This window comes from Saimiri boliviensis, chromosome 13, assembly GCF_048565385.1.
Source record: "Saimiri boliviensis isolate mSaiBol1 chromosome 13, mSaiBol1.pri, whole genome shotgun sequence".
NCBI lineage: Eukaryota > Metazoa > Chordata > Mammalia > Primates > Cebidae > Saimiri > Saimiri boliviensis.
The window spans coordinates 42,706,654-42,725,870 of NC_133461.1; the positions used below are offsets into that span (position 1 = coordinate 42,706,654).

The following is a 19,217-nucleotide window of genomic DNA, read 5'->3' on the forward strand; positions in this document are numbered from 1 at the left end:
AGGCATGCAAATCTGAAAGTGGTCTGCATTTGGATGGTAAGTGAATCCCTAAGAATTGGTGCAACAGCTGGGGAGAGTATCGCCTGAGAAGGGCGGAGGGCCTTGGACCAAGTACCAAGGAACTCTCAATATGTAAGGATTCAGTGGAAGAGTCTGGTTTCAAACCTGGCTGATTATTAGAATTACCTGGGAAACTTTTAAAATGTGACTCTAAAGGGACATGTGACTATATATTTTGAAATACCTATAGTAGCATTAGAGACCATTTGGTAACAGAAGACTGGCTAGGAAAGAGGAAAACAAAAAGATGGTGTTTTAGATACCAAGGGAAGAATTTCAGAAAGGAAGGAATCAGACAAGATCAGGACTGAATTTAGTAACAGGAAGCCAGATGGCCATGTATCCACTTTTCTGACTTCTTAAAAGTAGGGAGTTGGGTGTTTGAACTCAATAAGGGATGACAGGAAGCAGTCCAGCAGGTCCCCCTGTGCTCACGTACACAGTGTGAGGACAGGGAAAGGGAAGGGGAAGGAGGGTGTGTCCGATGGCAGAAGCTTTTCATTGGAAGTAGCATCTAAACTCAGGCAAAATGGATGATAATCAGGCAAGGAACTATGCATTCCTAGGAGAGGAAATAATAGAAACAAAAATATGATAAGCTAAGAGAACAATGTACACTCTATGAAACAGAGTTAGTCCTTGGCTAGAACACAAGGAATTAAGTTTTGGGAACCAAGCAACAGAATGGGGCAGAGCCCAGTTATTAAGGACCTTGTATGCCAAGCTAAAAAGTTCTTATCCTGAGGGGGGGGGGGGAGATTTTACCCTGAAGGTAAAAGGGCCCTGAAGAATATAAGAAAGTAAGTGGTATGATTAGATTTGTAATTTAGAAGGCCCATTCTGGCAGCCAGTGTCTGGGATCAGGAACGGATTAGGGAAAGATGGTGGCAGAAACTTCCACCTGGAGGCTGTTGCTGGGATGCAGACATGGGATACAGATTCACCAGGCAGGAGCAGTGAAGGAGAGAAGTGAGCTGGGAGGTGAAGAACGGGAGGAGAGTGGGACAGCAGTGAGAGTTTGCTTAGGTGACTGGTTTGTTGGAGGTGAGTCCTTGAGTTAAGGAATGAGGAAAAGACTAGCTTTTAGATGAGGATGGGAGTGGAGATCGAGTGTGGGAGAGAACATTTCAACACTAGTAGGTTTACTCCTTTCTCCAAAGGAGAAATTACATAACAGTATTGCTAGTTTCCTTAACTGCCCCTTCTCTCTAACCTCTAAGTCGTTGTGCAGCCTGTTTATTTAAAATATCAACACTAATACACATCAGCTTCCTATATTCAAACACAGTAGCTTCCACCAGTCAATGCAGGGAGTTAGTTCATTCGTTAATTACATCATTTAATAATACTTATAGGCTGGGCATAGTGGTTCACTCCTGTAATCCTAGCACTTTGGGAGGCCGAGGCAGGTAGATCAGGAGGTCAGTAGATTGAGACAATCTTGGCTAACATGGTGAAAGCCCGTCTCTACTAAAAATATGAAGAATTAGCTGGGCCTGGTGGCGGGCACCTGTAATCCCAGCTAGCTGGGAGGCTGAGGGAGGAGAATCGCTTGAACCCAGGAGGCGGAGGTTGCAGTGAGCCGAGATAATGCCACTGTACTCCAGCCTGGGTGACAGAGAGAGAGTCCATCTCAAAAAAAAATCTTATAATGCAACAACGACTTCCAAGGTACTGTGATTGGGGGGACGGATAAGTGACAAGACATAACTGACCCTTTCCTGATAGAGATTACGTTCTAGCAGGAGCCAAAAAAGACATTAACCATCAGATTATAAATCATTTAGTTATACAACGTCGCAAAGGTTTTGTAAAAATATAGGGTAGAATAAGGCAAAGAACAAGGCAGGTGAGGGGACTGAGGTTCCTAAATAGGTTTTAGCAGCTCAGTGACCTCCCTGAGACCCGTAAAACTTTGTGTCTGTACACACTTGATTGGGGGTGGGGTGGGTAGGAAGGAAGCAGATTCCACGCTCAAGGGTCTGCGAATCTTGAGATTAAGAACCATTCTACCCTTCAAATCCATTTGGGCACTATTTATAATCAAACCTTTTCGGCGGGGGAAGACAGGGAGGGGCGAAGGGGGAAGCCAGTACCTTGGCAGTGTACTAAGAATGACCCCAGCTTTACGCTTAGACACATCAAAAGTACTTACTCTTCTGACTAGAAGCAAGTGAGAAAACACAAGGCCTAATCTTTTAAAACGTAGTTACTTAAACAGATTGGGAGATGTTCTATTTCTCTATCACTGGGGATTTCCAGGCACGTGCCCCACCCAAGGCCCACGCCCAGAACGCCCCGATGGAAGGACTACGCCCGCTGCCACCTTCCCGCCCCGACGCCTCAGGCAGTTCCGAGCTCCGCCTTTTAGATTGCACCGAGAGAAGTCAGCGACAGCTTGGAGTCCAGGCCGGGTTTTCAAGCATCAAGACGGAAGTAACGGCGGAAAGGAAGTTCCAGGACCCGCGCAGGGAAAGAGGTGGGGGGACCAGGGGAAGACTGAGGGTGTGATGGCGGCTCAAATTCCAATTGTGGCCACCACTTCCACTCCCGGAATAGTCCGGAACAGCAAGAAGAGGCCGGCCAGCCCTTCCCACAACAGCAGCAGCGGCGGGGGCTACGGCTCCAGTAAGAAGAAAAAAGTGTGCGCCTCCAGCTTTGCGCAGGTACGCAGTCGCGCTCCCGGCCTGCGTCTGCGCGAGCGCGGAACGGGACGGGGCGGGGAGGGGAAGGGCGGGGCGGGGCGAGGCGGGGCGGAGCCGAGCCGAGCCAGGGCGCCTGCGCAATGGCGGGCGCTGCCCGTGCCGCCTCCGGTGCGGAGAAAGACACTATCCCGTAGTGTAAATGATTACTCTTTCCCTTCGTTTGGACACGTGGGCTTACAACGCCTTGTGTCGTAAGGAGAGAAGAGGAAGTGGGGAGGTTATTACTGACTTAGTATCAATAGAAGGACTGCCTCTTCCCCTCGAGGTCGCCTTTAGCATGAGGTTCAGTACATCTGAGTGTCAAGTCATTTAGAAATTTGCGTGTCTTCCCCTTGTCCATTCTGCAGCCCTCTACCCAGTGTCTTTGAGGTTCATAGCGCCCTAATGTCCTGCATGGATGAGTAAAAGATGTATTGATACGTATGCTTTCTCTCATCCTGAGAAAAGTGCTTTTTTGACCCTTGGTTTCCCAGTTCTAAAGCGGGTTTGGTCTTCCCTCATGGGGTTGTTAAGGATACGAAGTAATGACTGAAAAGCACTGAGCTCAGCGCCTGGCTCAGACGTCAGGGCCTCTAAGCAATCTAGGCTTCGTAATTCCAGCAATAAATTTTCAGCAGGGAGTGGCTTGATTAGTGTTTTCTCTGGCTCCTGCATTTTATTCAAAGCAAAAGAGCAGAGATAGAGTGTGTTACTTTGTGCTTCTCAGCGTATGGTGTGACACCGTTCACCCAGCCAGTCAGTGGCTGTTCTGGAAATGTTAACTTGTCTTTTCTTCTGTAGGTAATTGTTAGTGCTTTTTTTTTTTTAACTTTTTAATATTACTTTGCTGAAGTAAGATTTACATACAGTACAATGCACAGATCTTCAAGAATACAGGTCTGGCTCACGCCTGTACTCCAGCACTTTGAGAGGTCAAGGCACATGGATTGCTTGAGGCCAGGAGTTCGAGACCTGCCTCCCAGTCCCTATCCAAAATTTACAACTTAGATGGCGCATTTACATACAGTACAATGCACAAATCTTCAAGAATACAGGTCCTGACTCACACCTGTACCCCAGCACTTTGAGAGGTCAAGGCGCATGGATTGCTTGAGGCCAGGAGTTTGAGACCTGCCTCTCAACCCCCATCCAAAATTTATGAATTAGATGGCGCATGCCTTTAGTCCCAACTACAAGAGGATCACATAAGCCCAAGATTTCAAGGTTTACCCTGAGCTATGATCGTGCCAGTCCAGCTAGGGCAACACAGTGAGACCCTATCTCAAAAAAAAGTAGAGATCCAGTGCCCTTTTACATATGTATACAGCTATGGCCACTGCCTGGATCAAGATAGCATTTCTTCCTGTCAGTATTGTCTTCCCTCCCTGAGGTACCCACTATTCGGCCACCCTTCACCAGAGACTGACTTTGGGTTGTAGCTTAATATAAATGGAATAATATAGGACAATAGGGAACATACTCTTTTGTGTCTGTCTAGGTTCCTTTTTGAAACAATATTTTTGAGAGTCAGTCATTCATTCATTATATCTGTTGCATTGCATAAACATACCATAACTGATGAATATTTGAATATTTACAGTTTTTGGCTTTGTGCATAGGCCGCTCTTAACATTCATTTACAAGTCTTTGTGTAGATAGAGGCTTTCGTTTCTCTTGACAAGCAGTGGAATTACTGAGTCAGAAGGTAGGCACACATTTAACTCAGAAACTGTTAAACAGTATTTCTCAAATATTCTTGAGGTCACCCTCATCTGTGTCACTTGCTCATCCTTTCTTATTCAGTTCATGTAGCAATAATTTATTGTACTGTGTTTCTGTTTGGTCCCCAGCAGTATGCTTAAGACATTTCAAAGGATTATAGCTTGTCTCCACACTACCAACAACCTGCCAGGAGAGAATGACATACATACATACATTGTATTTAGTTTTCTACTGCTGTCATTACAAATTATCACAAATGTAGTGACTTAAATAACACCCATTTGGTAACTCATAGTTCTGTAGATTAGAAGTCCAGACACAGTGCAACTGGGTTGACTCCCTGCTCTAGATATCACAAAGCTGAAATCAAAGTGTTGGCCAAGTTCTTGTCTGAAGGCTCTGGGAAGAAATTTGCATGCAGGTGCATTCGGGTTGTTGGCAGAATTCTGTTCTTTTGGGGCGGCAGGACTGCGGGGGCCCTGTCTCCTTGCTGTCTGTCAGCTGCTGCCCATGTTCCTTGCCACATGGCCTTTTCCATTTTCAGAGCCAGCTATGGAGAATCTTCTTGTGTCCAATTCTTCTCATGCTTTAGATATTTCAGACTTCTCTTACTGCTGACCTCTGGACTCAGATTTAAAGGATTTATGTGATTAGGCAGGCCTACTTGAATAATCGCCTTTTTAAAAAGTCAGCTGATTTGAGACCTTAATTATATCTGCAAAACCCCTTTGTAGCTGCACCTAGATTAGTGTTTGCTTGAATAACTGGAAGAAGTTTGTGTACACCAGAGCTTGGGTACTTGCACGGTGGCAGGCGTGTATTGGAATTCTACCTATCACACAATTAAAACCATAAGGAAGATACAGTAATATCTAACCTTGAGCCAAAACTAATTATAGGTAATTATAGGTGTTGTTGCCCTACTGTGGTGATAAACAGAAGGATGATCCCTCAGTGCTGGTGATGGTACTCAAAGGAGAGGTAGGGAGGCAGAGGGACTTGAGGTTGGCTTGGACACGTTTGCTGGAGAAGGCATTCTAGGCTCAGAGCTGTGCACATTGTAAGATTAACCCAGGTTGCCCAAGGTTTCATTAGTGGGGAAGTTGAGTGTTTTTCTATAAATGATTATATTTCTTGATTTAAAAGAAATTCTGTAGGTCTTTCAGCACCTAAATTTCCCTACTTCAGTAATTTTAGCTATTTTGATTCTTAAAGAAAAGTATGTAAAACTTTCATGGAATTGTAAAATTTACAAAGCACGTTTACATATAGGACATTAGAGTGTTTTCTGATATTTTTAAAGATAACATGAATTATCACTGATTCTTAAGGTGGGTTTAACTTTCCTGAAACATGCATGCTGTTTCTAAAGTAAAATTGAATGCTTAGTTGAAATTTAAAGAATTTTAGAAATTGCCGGGTGCGGTGGCTCAAGCCTGTAATCCCAGCACTTTGGGAGGCCGAGGCAGGTGGATCACGAGGTCAAGAGATCGAGACTATCCTGGTCAACATGGTGAAACCCCGCCTCTACTAAAAATACGAAAAATTAGCTGGGCATGGTGGCGCTTGCCTGTAATCCCAGCTACTCAGGAGGCTGAGGCAGGAGAATTGCTTGAACCCAGGAGGCGGAGGTTGCAGTGAGCCGAGATCGCGCCATTGCACTCCAGCCTGGGTAACAAGAGCGAAACAGCGTCTCAAAAAAAAAAAAAAAAAAAAAAAAAAAAAGAATTTTAGAAATTTAGATGCTTAGAAGTCCTCAGCAGTTGAAGGGAATATTTTTCATCTGAAAGTATTCTGAGGAAACTATTTATAGAAGCCTTCTTTACATCAGTGTTAGGAAATACAATTAAATAATTTAATAGTACAAAAACAACTTTGTTTTATCATTTCATCAAGCTGGATCTCTTTAGTTCAGCAGAAATTACTCCTAATGTTCATGCTTGCTAAGGGATGGTACAAATCATCTTAGAATTACAAGTCCGTGGATTTATATTTTCAGTATAACAGTTAATGATTAATCATGTTATTAAAGTGCAGTCTTCCATTCACTCTGGCTGTTACTTTGAAAGGACTAATGTTAGTGGGGTGGGAAACAGCTGTGTTAAAGTGAAAGGAAGAAGGATAAATAATAGTAATGAATATTTATGAAGCATATACTATGTGCCAGGCACTGTTCTAAGTATTTTCTAGGTACTATGTCATTTAATTCTACAAACAACCCTCTGTGAATTGTTATCTCTTCATTTTACAGATGAAAACGCCCAGAGCATAGAGAGGTTGTGTAACTTGCCCTAGGTCACACAGTTGTAGAGTCAGGATTTGAACCCAGGCGTGCTGTCCAGAGTCTACATTCTTTTTTCTTAACTGCCTCTCTTGCATCACTCTGTCACTTTCTATAATGGAAGATCGTTAGTTAGATTTCTGATATAACCAAATTCATGGTGCAGAGAAATGCTTTGGGGAACAGTTTTACTGGATCAATATAGGATAATTTAGGCTTTTCAAATGTGTATTAAAGTTGATAAAATGGACTGAGAAATCTAATTAACCTATAGACTGAGAGTTACTTAATAGCTTTTTTATTTGCAAAGCAGCTAATAAAACATCTAAAGTGGAGAGGCAGTAGTTGCATCATTAGAAGGATAGTGCAGAGTGCAGATGATGATAGAATCCTCTATAATTGAAGGGGCAGCCAGAAAACGCTGGACTGATTTGATTTATTTATTGAAAAAATAATCATCCTACTATTCAACTTTTGTAAAAAAACAAAAGCAAAAAACCAACAAATCCTGATAATTTTTAAGTCTTAAAAGTTATTCTTTTCTATTTAAAAAATTACTTTTTTCTTCATTTTTAAAATTGACATAAAAAGTCACCCAATCTCCTTTCCCAACAACTATTATAATTTGTGTTTTCTACATGTAGGTATAATTTTTCATCATTATATTTGGCATATAACATTATATGTCCCCTTTTTCACTTAGCATTAGTTTGTGAACATTTCTCTATGTTTATAGTCTTCTCAATTAGACTTTTCAAAGTCTAATAGTCTTTTGAGTGTCTGCATCATATTCCAAGGAATTAACTGCTCATATTTAATTGGCTTTATTACTGAATATTTAGGTTGCATTTTGAATTTTTGCTGTTTTAAGTAACCCCATAGTAATCTTGCAGTTTTAGACCAGGGTCAGCTATTTAAATCTATAATTCTATGAGAGAGATGTAACTTGACATTTGAGTTTTCAGTAATAAGACAAAGGACATTTTTCTCCCTTCTTTATAATCATAGACGGAATGTCCAAACTCCTTTTCTGAGTCAGAGTCCAGCACACTGCTGCCTGAAGAGATGAAGCCATTGATTTGGGCCCTTCAGTTAGGCAGAGCAGAGCAGGACAAGACCCAGGCCTTGTGAACAACTCCAGTCTGTTAGCTATAGGCATGTGCTTCCTGAGTAGCAGGCTGGGTTTCTCTTCCCTGGGACCTACATCAGCTCTGTTAGTGCTGCAGAGAGGGGCACCCCTTAGTGCTAGGCGTTCCTTCCTCGCCTCTTAGGATGTTCATATATTGGGGCAGGACAGTTCATCTCGTAAAGTCCTTATTGGTAATAGGGCTTTAGTAATATGGAAATGATGCATCATTTTATTTTATTGCATCCACGCCTCACAGACTTGATGTTCCCTTTGACTAAAGGTCTCTCTCCTTCTCATCCTGTTGTTAGACAGAGGAGTCTCAGCTTGGCTAAGCTGAGGGAAGGTGAAGAGTGACACTGTAGTAATGTGGGGGTTGTGGGAGAGAAAAGTGAAGCATAAAACCAGCTCTGGCCTAGGGCAGGGATATCTCTGGTTAGAGAAGAAAGGGAGCCTGCCACAATCTCAGAGGCAGGAGGCAGCACTGGGATGATGTGGCTCAGTTCATGCCAGGGTGACTTCCTTTCTCTGCCCCCTCTTCAGCCTGACCTCTCAGTAGGGGTCTGGCAGAGGATGGAGTGAGCAGGCCGGCAGGAGGGGTCCCTTTCAAAAACCTATGCTTCAGTGTGTCATTTTCATCCCCTTCTTGACTCTTGCTTGCAGCCTGGAATGCTGACTTATACATCTGGTCTGCTCTTCATACCCCACTCCCCTTAGTCTCTGCAGATGCGCTTGTCTGCCTGAATCTCAACCAGGGCCACTGTCTGGCATTGTTCTCCCTTGTCTTCCTGGGGTCTTGGAACTAAAATGCCTGTGTCAGAAGAATCCCCTATATTGTTTTCCTTTCACTGGGCACACAGCACCTTTGAGCTTCCTCACTGGGATTGGGGAAGTGGGATAAACAGAATGGGGGAAATGCAGTGTTTGGCTGGGCACTGTGGCTCACACCTGTAATCCCAGCACTTTGAGAGGCCCAGGTGGGCAGACCACTTGAGTCCAGGAATTTGAGACCAGCGCGGGCAACATGGTAAAACCCTGTCCCTACAAACATACCAAAGTTAGCTGTGCATAGTAGTGCGCACCTGTAGTCCCAGCTACTTGTGAGTGGGGGCTGAGGTGAAAGGATGGCTTGAGCCCAGGAGGTTGAGGCTGCACTGATCTGTGATTGTGCCACTGCACTGCAGCCTGGGTGACAGAGCAAGACCCTATCTCAACAACAACAACAAGATAATAAAAAAAGAAATGCAGTTTTTGAGCATCTCTGGAGTGGAAGAAAAAGCTAACGCCACTGCCTGAGGATAGGACCTTGGAAGCTGACAGGTCTGTGGATGGTTCTGTAATCACTGTTGGAAGCCTTGGGGAATGCATTTTTCCCTTCCCTTTAGTGTGTCCTTTTTGCTCTTTAACAGTTCAGATTATTATTATTTTTTTCTCCCTCATGGCCACAGTATTATATCAGTAGTTACATTCTTTATGAGAAACTCCAACAATAAAGTTGAAACTTAAAGCATATCTGGCCCCATGAAATCTCTTTAATAGTCTGTTTACTCTGAACTAGACCTGGAGTTGTCCCTAGTGGTGGTGTGTTTTTCTCTTTTGATGTGGTGCTAAGAGCTACTGGGTAGCTCTTAAGGTTATCTCTCTCTCTTATTTAATTTAGGCCATTCATAGGCTCAGTCTCCTGACAGTCCAGGGCATTGAGTAGTCTTGTGGCACACTCTATAAATCGTTAGATTATTGGGAGAATGGTTTGCTTTCCTTCTGCTAATGCTGGCGGGTCTCCTTGGACCAGCTCACCTCATGTTCCTTCCAGTGGGCCTGGGCTTTCTCCTTTGCCTTTGCACCACCACCTCTGAAAGAGCAGGTTACTTGTCACCCTTCCTGCCCTGCATGCCAGCTCCAGCTTCCTCCTCAGGAACCAGGATCATGACTTCTGGCTCATCGCAGCTGGGTATGCCCCTTGGGGAGGCTTCACTTGGCCCTTGTATTTTGTTTTTTTTTTTTTTAATCCTATAAATATTTTAGTGTGAATTTCTTAAAACCAAAGTCATTTTCTTATGTAAGGACAGTTAGGAAAGACCATGCGTAAAGGAAGGATGAAGTGAGGGGCAGTCTAGACAGAAGAAGGGTGTGAACAGAGGAGGGCCCAGACACCCATGTGCAGAGGCCCTGGAGAGGAGTCTGGGAAGGTAGTGAGGAGAGATCGTTCTGAATTTTATCAAATTCAGGGAGTTAACTCTGATGCAATACTGATATTTAATATACAGGCTTTATTCTTGCCCTTTATCTGGTTCAGGATCCAATCCAAGGTCACACGTTGTATTTAGCTGTCATGTCTTTTTAGTCTCCTTTAATCGAAACACTTCCTTAGTCTTTCTATCTTTTATGACTGATATGGCTTGTCTATGCCCCCAAAATCTCATCTTGAGTTACAGCTCCCATAATTCCCATGTGTTATGGAAGGAACCCAGTGGGATATAATTGAATTATGGGGGCAGTTTTTCCCGTACTGTTCTCATGATAGTGAATAATTCTCACAACATCTGATGGTTTTGTAATGGGACAACCCTTTCATTTGGTTCTCATTCTCTTGCCTGCTGCCATGTAAGACATGCCTTTTGCCTTCCACCATGATTGTGAGGCCTCCCCAGCCATGTGGAACTGTGAGTCCATTAAATCTTTTTCTTTATAATTTCCCCAGTCTCAGGTATGTCCTTATTAGCAGCATGAAAACAGACTAATACAGTAAACTGGTACCCATAGAGTGGGTTGCTGCTGTAAAGTTACCTGAAAATGTGGAGGCAACTTTGGAAGTGGGTAACAGGCAGAGGTTGGAACAGTTTTGGAGGGCTCTGAAGAAGACAGGAAAATGTGAGAAAGCTTGGAACCTCCTAGAGACTTGTTGAATGGTTTTGACCAAAATGCTGATAATGATATGAACAATGAAATCCAGGCTGAGGTGGTCTTAGACAGAGATGAGGAATTTGTTGGGAACTGGAGTAAAGGTGACTGTTGCTATGTTTTGGCAAAGAGACTGACAACATTTTGCCCCTGCCCTAGAGATCTGTGGAAATTTGAACTTGAGGGAGATGATTTAGGGTATCTGGCGGAAGAAATTTTTAAACAGCAAAGCATTCAAGAGGTGATTCAGGTGCTGTTAAAAGCATTCCATTTAAAAAGGGAAACAGAGCATAAAAGTTCAGAAAATTGCAGCCTGACAATGTGATAGAAAAGAAAAATCAATTTTCTGGGAGAAATTCAAGCCGGCTGCAGACATTTGTGTAAGTAATGAGGAGCCAAATGTTAATCGCCCAGACAATGGGGGAAATGTCTCCTGGGCAAGTCAGAGACCTTTGTGGCAGCCCCTCCCATCACAGGCCCGGAGGCCTAGTAGGAAAAAATGGTTTCCTGTGACTGACCCAGGACCCCCCTGCTGTGTGCAGCCTAGGGACTTGGTGCCCTGTATTCCAGCCACTCCAGCCATGGCTAAAAGGGGCCAAGGTAGACCCTGTGCAGTGGCTTTAGAGAATGCAATCCCCAGCCTGGCCAGCTTCCACATAGTGTTGAGTCTGCGGGAGCACAGAAGTTAAGAATTGAGGTTTGGGAACCTCCACCTACATGTTTCACAGGATGTATGGAAATGCCTGGATGTCCAGGCCAAAGTTTGCTGCAGGGGCAGGGCCCTCATGGAGAACCTCTGCAAGGGGAGTGCAAAAGGGAAATGTGGGGTTGAATCCCCCACGCAGAGTCCCTACTGGGGCACTGCCTAGTTGAGCTGTGAGAAGAGGGCCACCATCCTTTAGAGCCCAGAATGGTAGATCCACTGACAGCTTCCACCATGAGCCTGGAAAAGACTCAGACACTCAATGCCAGCCTATGAAAGCAGCTAGGAGGGAGGCTGTACCCTGCAAAGCCACAGGGGTGGAGCTGCCCAAGACCATGGGAACCCACTTCTTGCATCATCATGGCTTGGATGTGAGACATGGAGTCAAAGGATTTCATGTCGCAGCTTTAAGATTTGATTTCCCTGCTGGATTTTGGAATTGCATGGGTCCTGTAGCCCCTTTGTTTTGGCCCATTTCTCCTATTTGAGTGGGTGTATTTATCTAATGCCCGTACCCTCATTGTATCTAGGAAGAAACTAACTTACTTTTGATTTACAGGCTCATAGGTAGAAGGGACTTGTTTGTCTCTGATGAGACTTTGGACTGTGGACTTTTGAGTTAATGCTGAAATTAGTTAAGACTTTGAGGGACTGCTGGTAAGGCATGATTGGTTTTGACATGTGAGAATATGCAATTTGGGAGGGGCCAGGGCTGGAAAGATATGGTTTGGCTCTGTCCCCACCCAAATCTCATCTTGACTTGTAGCTCCCAAAATTCTCATGTGTTGTGGGAGGAACCCAGTGGGATATAATTGAATCATGGGGCAGTTTCCCCCATACTGTTCTCATGGCAATGAATAACTCTCAGGACATCTAATGGTTTTATAAGGGGAACCCCTTTCACTTGGCTTTCATTCTCTCTCTTTTGCCTGCTGCCATGTAAGACATGCCTTTTGCCTTCCACCATGATTGTGAGGCCTCCCCAGCCACATAGAGCTGTGAGTCCATTAAACCTCTTTTTCTGCCGGGTGCAGTGGCTCAAGCCTGTAATCGCAGCACTTTGGGAGGCCAAGGCGGGTGGATCACGAGGTCAAGAGATCTAGACCATCCTGGTCAACATGGTGAAACCCCGTCTCTACTAAAAAAATACAAAAAATTAGCTGGGCATGGTGGCGAGTGCCTGTAATCCCAGCTACTCAGGAGGCTGAGGCAGGAGAATTGCCTGAACCCAGGAGGCGGAGGTTGCAGTGAGCCGAGATTGCGCCATTGCACTCCAGCCTGAGTAATAAGAGTAAAACTCCGTCTCAAAAAACAACAACAACAAAAAAAAACCTCTTTTTCTTTATAATTTACCCAGACTCGAGTATGTCCTTACCAGCAGCATGAAAACAGACTAACACATGACCTTGATACTAGAAGAGTACTGGTTGCTTATTTTCTAAAATGTTTCTAATTTTCTAAAATATCAGACAGTTTGGGCCTGTCTGATATTTCCTCATGGTTAGATTTGAGTTATACATTTTTGCCAAAAGTAGAGAATTGATGCTGTCTTCTTCTCAGTGCATCCTGTTGTAGCACTTGATGTCAAATTACTAATGATGTTAGATTTGAGCACTTAGTAAGGTGCTATCTACCAGGTTTCTCCAATGTAAAGTTATTCTCTTGATGTTTGTACTGAAGTATCTTGTGGGAAGATACTTTGAGACTATAAATATCCCATTTTATTTCATATTTTGCCAATGCCTTTTAATATCCATTGATGGCTTTTGCTTGAAATTGTTATTATTGTGGTGGTTGTCAAATAGTTATTTTCTAATTTGAATCTTCATTCCTTTTAGATTTATTAATTAGAATCCTATTGTGAGCCAGGGCTTTCTCTTCTCTTCCATTCATTCATTTTTTTCTGTTTTAATTTTTTTTTTTTTAATTAAATGGGATATTGCTATGTTACCTGCGTGGGAGTGCAGTGGCTGTTGCCAGACACAGTCATAGCGCAGTGCAGCGTCCTGGTTCAAGTGATCCTCCCACCTCAGCCTCCCATGTAACCAGAACTACAACAGCCCATTTATTAATTTTTTTAAAACCAGTGTTTATGTCATGGATTTTTATTTTATTCTGTGGGTTATAATCCACTACTAGCTTTATTTATTCCTTCTTTTACAAATTTATCTATAGTAGCTTTACTGAGATATAATTCACACACTATAAAATTCACCCTTTTAACGTATATAATTTAGTGGCTTATAGTATATTCACTGAGTTGTGTAACCCTCACAATTTCATATCTAGTTTTAGGATATTTCTATTACTACAAACAAACTTGTTACCCGTAAGCAGTCACTTCCCATTCCCCTGTTCTGCCAGCTCCTAGCAACCACTGATCTACTTTCTGTGTCTGTGAATGTGACTACTCTAGGTATCTCATATAAATGGAATTAATTATACAATATTTGGCCTTTTGTGTCTGGCTTCTATTAGTGTAATTTTTTTCAAGGTTTATTTGTGATAGAGCATGAATCAGTATACCATTTCTTTTTATGATTGAATAAATTGAATAATATGATTGAATAATATTACATTTTATGGACATACTACATTTTGTGTTTTATTTTTTATGTCTTCTAGAGACGGGCTCGCTCTGCTGCCCATGCTGGCACAATCATGGCATACTGAAACCTTGAACTTGCCTCAGCCTCTGGATTAGCTGGAACTACAGGCACATGCCACCACAACTGGTTAATTTTTTATTTTATTTTTTGTAGCGACAGGCTCTTACCACGTTGCTAGGCCACTTTTGAACTCTTGGCCTCAAGCAATCTTCCCATCTCAGCCTCCCAAAGTGTTGGGAATACAGGCGTGAGTTCCTGTGCCTGGCCCCACCACCTTATAAAATGTGTTATCTGTTCATCAGCTGATGGACATTTAGGTTGTTTGTGCCTTTTGGCAATTATGAATAATGCTGCTATGAATATTTGTGGACAAGTTTTTGCATGGACATAGGTTTTTAATTCTCTTTGAGTATATAACTAGAAGTTAAATTATTGGGTCATATGATAATTCTGTAGTTAACATTTTGAAGAACTGCCCAATTGCTTTTTTTTAAATGGTGTTTTTGCACCATTTCACATTCTTACCAGCAATGTATGAGGGTTTCAGTTTCTTCACACTTTTGCCAACATGTGTTAATTGTCTTTGATTGTAACTATACTAGTGGGTGTGCAGTGGTATTTCATTGTGATTTTGATTTGCACTTATCACTTATGATATTGAGCATCTTTTCATGTGCTTACTGGCGGTTTGTATACCTTCTTTGAAGAAATCCTTTGCACTTTTAAAAATGGAATTATTGGTCTTTTGGTTTCTGAGTTGTAGAGTTCTTTATATATTCTGAATTTATATACATACTCTGTTGTTGCTTAAGTTTTGAGATTTAGGCAGTAGGAGCCTCTTCACACTGGCTCCTGTGTCCCTTAATATGCATTTTTTGGGTGCTTTTATGGACTGAGTTTTGGTACCCTCACACCCCCAATATTTATTATTTTGTCCTGACTCCTAGTACATCTCAGAATGTGACTATATGTGGAGATAGGGACTTTAAGGAGATAATTAAGGTTAAATGAGGTCATCTGGGTGGGCCCGAATCCCAGGTGACTGGTGCCTGCATAAGAAGAGGGAGAGACTCCAGGGATGCACACGGCTTCAGGAGAAACCAAACTTGTCAACACCTTGATCTTGAACTTCTTGCCTCCAGAACTGGAGAAAATAAATTTCTATCGTTTAAGCCACCCAATCTATAATATTCTGTTACAGCAACCCAAATAAACTGACACAAATGCTTCCTTTCTGATACCACAAGATACTCTTATCGTATACTTTTCTGCTCCAGCCTTAGAATCAGCCATTTCTTCAAGGATCACTGGTTCTTAGACAATAATACACTTGTCTCTCAGTATCTGTGGTGGATTGGTTCCAGGACCTCTTATAGATACCAAAATCCATGGAACTTCAAGTCCCTGAAATAAAGTATTGTAGTGTTTGCATATAATTTGTGCACATCCTCCTGTATACTTCAGCCATCTCTAGATTACTTATAATACCTAATGCAATATAAGTGCTATGTAAGTAGTTGTTATACTGTACAGTTTAGGGAATAATGACAAGGAAAAAAGGTCTGTACATGTTTAGTCAAGATGCATTTTTCCCCCCCAAATATCTTCCATCTGTGGTTGGTTGAATCCATGGATGCAGAACCCACCGATATGGAGGACTAATTGTATTTAGAAAGCACGATCTGAATGTTGATTTGCCTGTTGTTCATTGTTTCCAGTCTTCTCAGTGGACAGAGCTAGGAAATACATGTGTGTGTATACCTGCAGCCCCCACACCTCTATATCTATTTCTATAATTATCTGCATGTATATTGAAAACTGTGAGCTCATACTGATAACCTCTAGTTTCAGTCCAACCCTACAGCACTTATTCTGGCCTTCTCCCTTTTCTTATTTGCTTTCCTCCATTTGTTATGTATCTTAGAATACAAATAAAGTAGTTTCAGAATTATTAACATGTACCCCTGTGAGAAACTTACCAACTATGTATGGTTCTTTTTGGCCTTTAACCTTGGATTACATAGTCAAAATACTATATTCATAGTTACTCAGGTTACTTCTACCCTGCCTCCCCTTCACTGTGGTTATATTATTTATTTGAAACACAAGTGAATTTGTGTTTATAGGGTTTTAAAAATTCTATTTTTTTATCCCCTGCCCCATCTTTGTTGAATTTATTATTTATTTTTTCAAATGTATGAAACCTTAACAGGGTTCAAAAAGTCAAAACTCTACAGAAAGCTATACTCAGAGAAGATTTACTTTTCTATTTTATTCCCATCTCCCTGTCTGTCCACTGTGTTCCCCTCTACTCAGCTGTTTCTCTTAGAGTTATCCTTCCTGTGTGTTTGGCCACTGAATCCCAGCCAGAGATGATTACTTATAAGGAGCTTCTGAGCATATACATCTCCAGTGCTGATGCTGACATTCGGCCATGTTGCCCTGTCCTGTTCCTTAACATTGATCAGTTAAGCAAGGAATCATTCATTATTTGGTACCTACTCTGTGCTAGGCACTGGGTTAGAAGCAGGGACAGAGTCTGACTCATTAAATAAAGCAGCATGTTTTGAGCCCACTGTGCATTCTCTCTCTCTCAATCTACCCCTTCCCTCATCCATTCATCTCTCTCCTTCTCTCCCTTTCTTCTGATCTGTTGTTCCCTGCCTCTATCATAAAGCTGCTGTTTTTTCACTGATGTAAACTGTTGATCATATATACAATATATGTTAGATGTTACTCTTAAAAATAGTCAGTGCAAAATAACATTGACAGCTGGCTAAAACTGCACAAAGTAATGTTTGTTACTGATTAAATGTGATGGGAGAATCAAATCTTCCTTATCAGACTGGGTCTCCCAGAATACAGGTACCCGGTTGAAATACAATGATCATAAAGGAAAAAAAATCATACAAGCAATAAAAGTTAGTCATGTAAAAAAAAACTAAATCTAATCTAATTGAAAAATTAAAACTGACACGGATGAATCCCAATGAAGATAATCTTAGTATAGCATATAGAAAATGGCAGAAAAGACAAAATATAGGAAGGATGGGGAACAAGAGGTGAGGCTGGAGAGGAGGCCTGAATTTGTTTCTACCCAAGAGGGAAGTAGAAACTGCTGGCCAGTTTTAAGTAGTGGAGCATCATCATGCTTGCATTGACAAGTGTGTCACTAGCTGAGCTGCAAGATGAGTACGGCACAGTCCCCCTTTTGATGTTTGTAGCTCAGGAAGTTACCAGATAAAGGCAAAGGACTGTGGGAAGAAGTGAGAGAGAGGAAGAGAGGGGGAGGAGGGAGGGTGGGAGGAAGGCAGAGAGAAATCACTTATGGCTACAGATGGTAGGAAAAGGATGAGGAATGGGCAGCGTCTCAGTTCTTAGAGCTGACATTTGCACTGAGCTTGAAGGGAAGAAAAGCTAAGAAAGGCCTTGGAAGTGGAGGAGGAGGTGAAGGGGAATCCAGACAGAAGGTGGCGGCAACAAAGGAGAGGAGGGAATGCAGGGCCTGGAGTCCTTGGCTGGAGCCCCGGCTCAGGTGGAAAGACCTGGAGAGGCTCTGGGAAGGTGTTTGAGGAGACAGCACTCAAAGAACTACTGCAGCAATGTGAGTGGTTTTTGTCTTCACAACCCTTCCTCCACCAAGATGAATGAAGGTATTTGTTCATATTCCACCATACTCACTTACTAAGATAAGTAGGAGTTTCACTTACTAAGATAAGTAAGTTGAGCTCCTTATCAGCATGTGAGGGAACCAGTTTGGCAGAATAAGTTGCTGCAATTCCAGCTGAGGGTAGATAAGCCATGTTTTAGTTAATCCTGTAGTGCCTTCCACGTTCCACATGACAACATGATGCCTTTTAGCCTTAACTCTTTTTTTGACATGTAACCACTTTGGAAAATGATTTGCCAGTGATTTGTAAAGTTAAATATACACTTACCCTAGAACCCAACCATTCCTCTCCTAGGTATTTACCCAACAGAAATGAAAACATAACAGAGGCTTTATTTATAATAGCTGAAGACTGACAGTGAACCAAGTGTCCATCAACAGGAAAACGAATAAACAAATTGGGGTGCATCCTTACAGTGGAATACTATTGTGCTGAGTAGTGTGCAAATACAATGAAACAAACTGATCCACACAACAACATGGATACATCTCAGAAACTTTTTTTTGTTTTTGAGATGGAGTCTCGCTCTGTCACCCAGGCTGGAGTGCAGTGGCACAATCTTGGTTCACTGTCACCTCCACCTCCCAGGTTAAAGTGATTCTCCAGCCTCAGTCTCCCAAGTAGCTGGGACTACAGGCATCTGCCACCATGCCTGGCTAATTTTTTTATTTTTTAGTAGAGATGGGGTTTCACCATGTTGGCCAGGCTGGTCTCAAACTCCTGACCTCTGATGATCCATCCACCTCAGCCTCCCAAAGTGCTGGGATTACAGGCATGAGCCACCGTGCCCTGCCACATCTCAGAAACTTTATGCTGAGGAAAAGAATCCAGACACTAGAGTACATGCTGTTAGATGCTTTTTTTTTTTTTTTTTTTTTTTTTTTGAGACAGAGTTTTGCTCTTGTTGCCCAGGCTGGAGTGCAATGGCGCGATCTCAGCTCACCGCAACCTCCAACTCTTGGGTTCAAGCAATTCTCCTGCCTCAGCCTCCCAAGTAGCTGGAATTACAGGCATGTGTCACCATGCCTGGCTAATTTTTTATTTTTAGTAGAGATGGGATTTCTCCATGTTGGTCAGGCTGGTCTCAAACTCCTGACCTCAGGTGATCTGCCTGTCTCTGCTTCCCAAAGTGCTGGGATTACAGGTGTGAGCCACTGCGCCCAGCCAGATGCTATTTATATGAAGTTGTAGAACAGGCAAAAGTAATACGATAGAAATTAGAACAGCAGTTGCCCCTGGGACTAGAAGGTATTGATGAGGATAGGAATTTGGATTATGCTAATGTAAACTTTTGGCAAAACTCATGACAACTACATTTGATATCTGTGCATTTCACTGTATGTAAATCACATCTCAATTTTTAAAGAGTTAATTGAAGTCTGGGAAGATTGGAAATGGTATTACAGATCAGAAGTGGTTTCTTACTTTGTTTTTTTTTTGTGATTGTTAGCTTAATGATT

General features: G+C 42.5%; 1 protein-coding gene across 1 annotated transcript in view; it reads left to right on the forward strand.

The window, feature by feature from the left end:
• The first annotated feature begins 2,428 nt into the window (after nt 1-2,428).
• Nucleotides 2,429-19,217, forward strand: part of INO80C (INO80 complex subunit C) — a 32,646-nt gene continuing 15,857 nt past the window's right edge. The window contains exon 1 of the mRNA XM_003924731.3: nt 2,429-2,726. Within this exon, the coding sequence (XP_003924780.1) occupies nt 2,571-2,726 (156 nt within the window). The 5' untranslated portion in view covers nt 2,429-2,570. The remainder of the gene's footprint in view (nt 2,727-19,217) is intronic.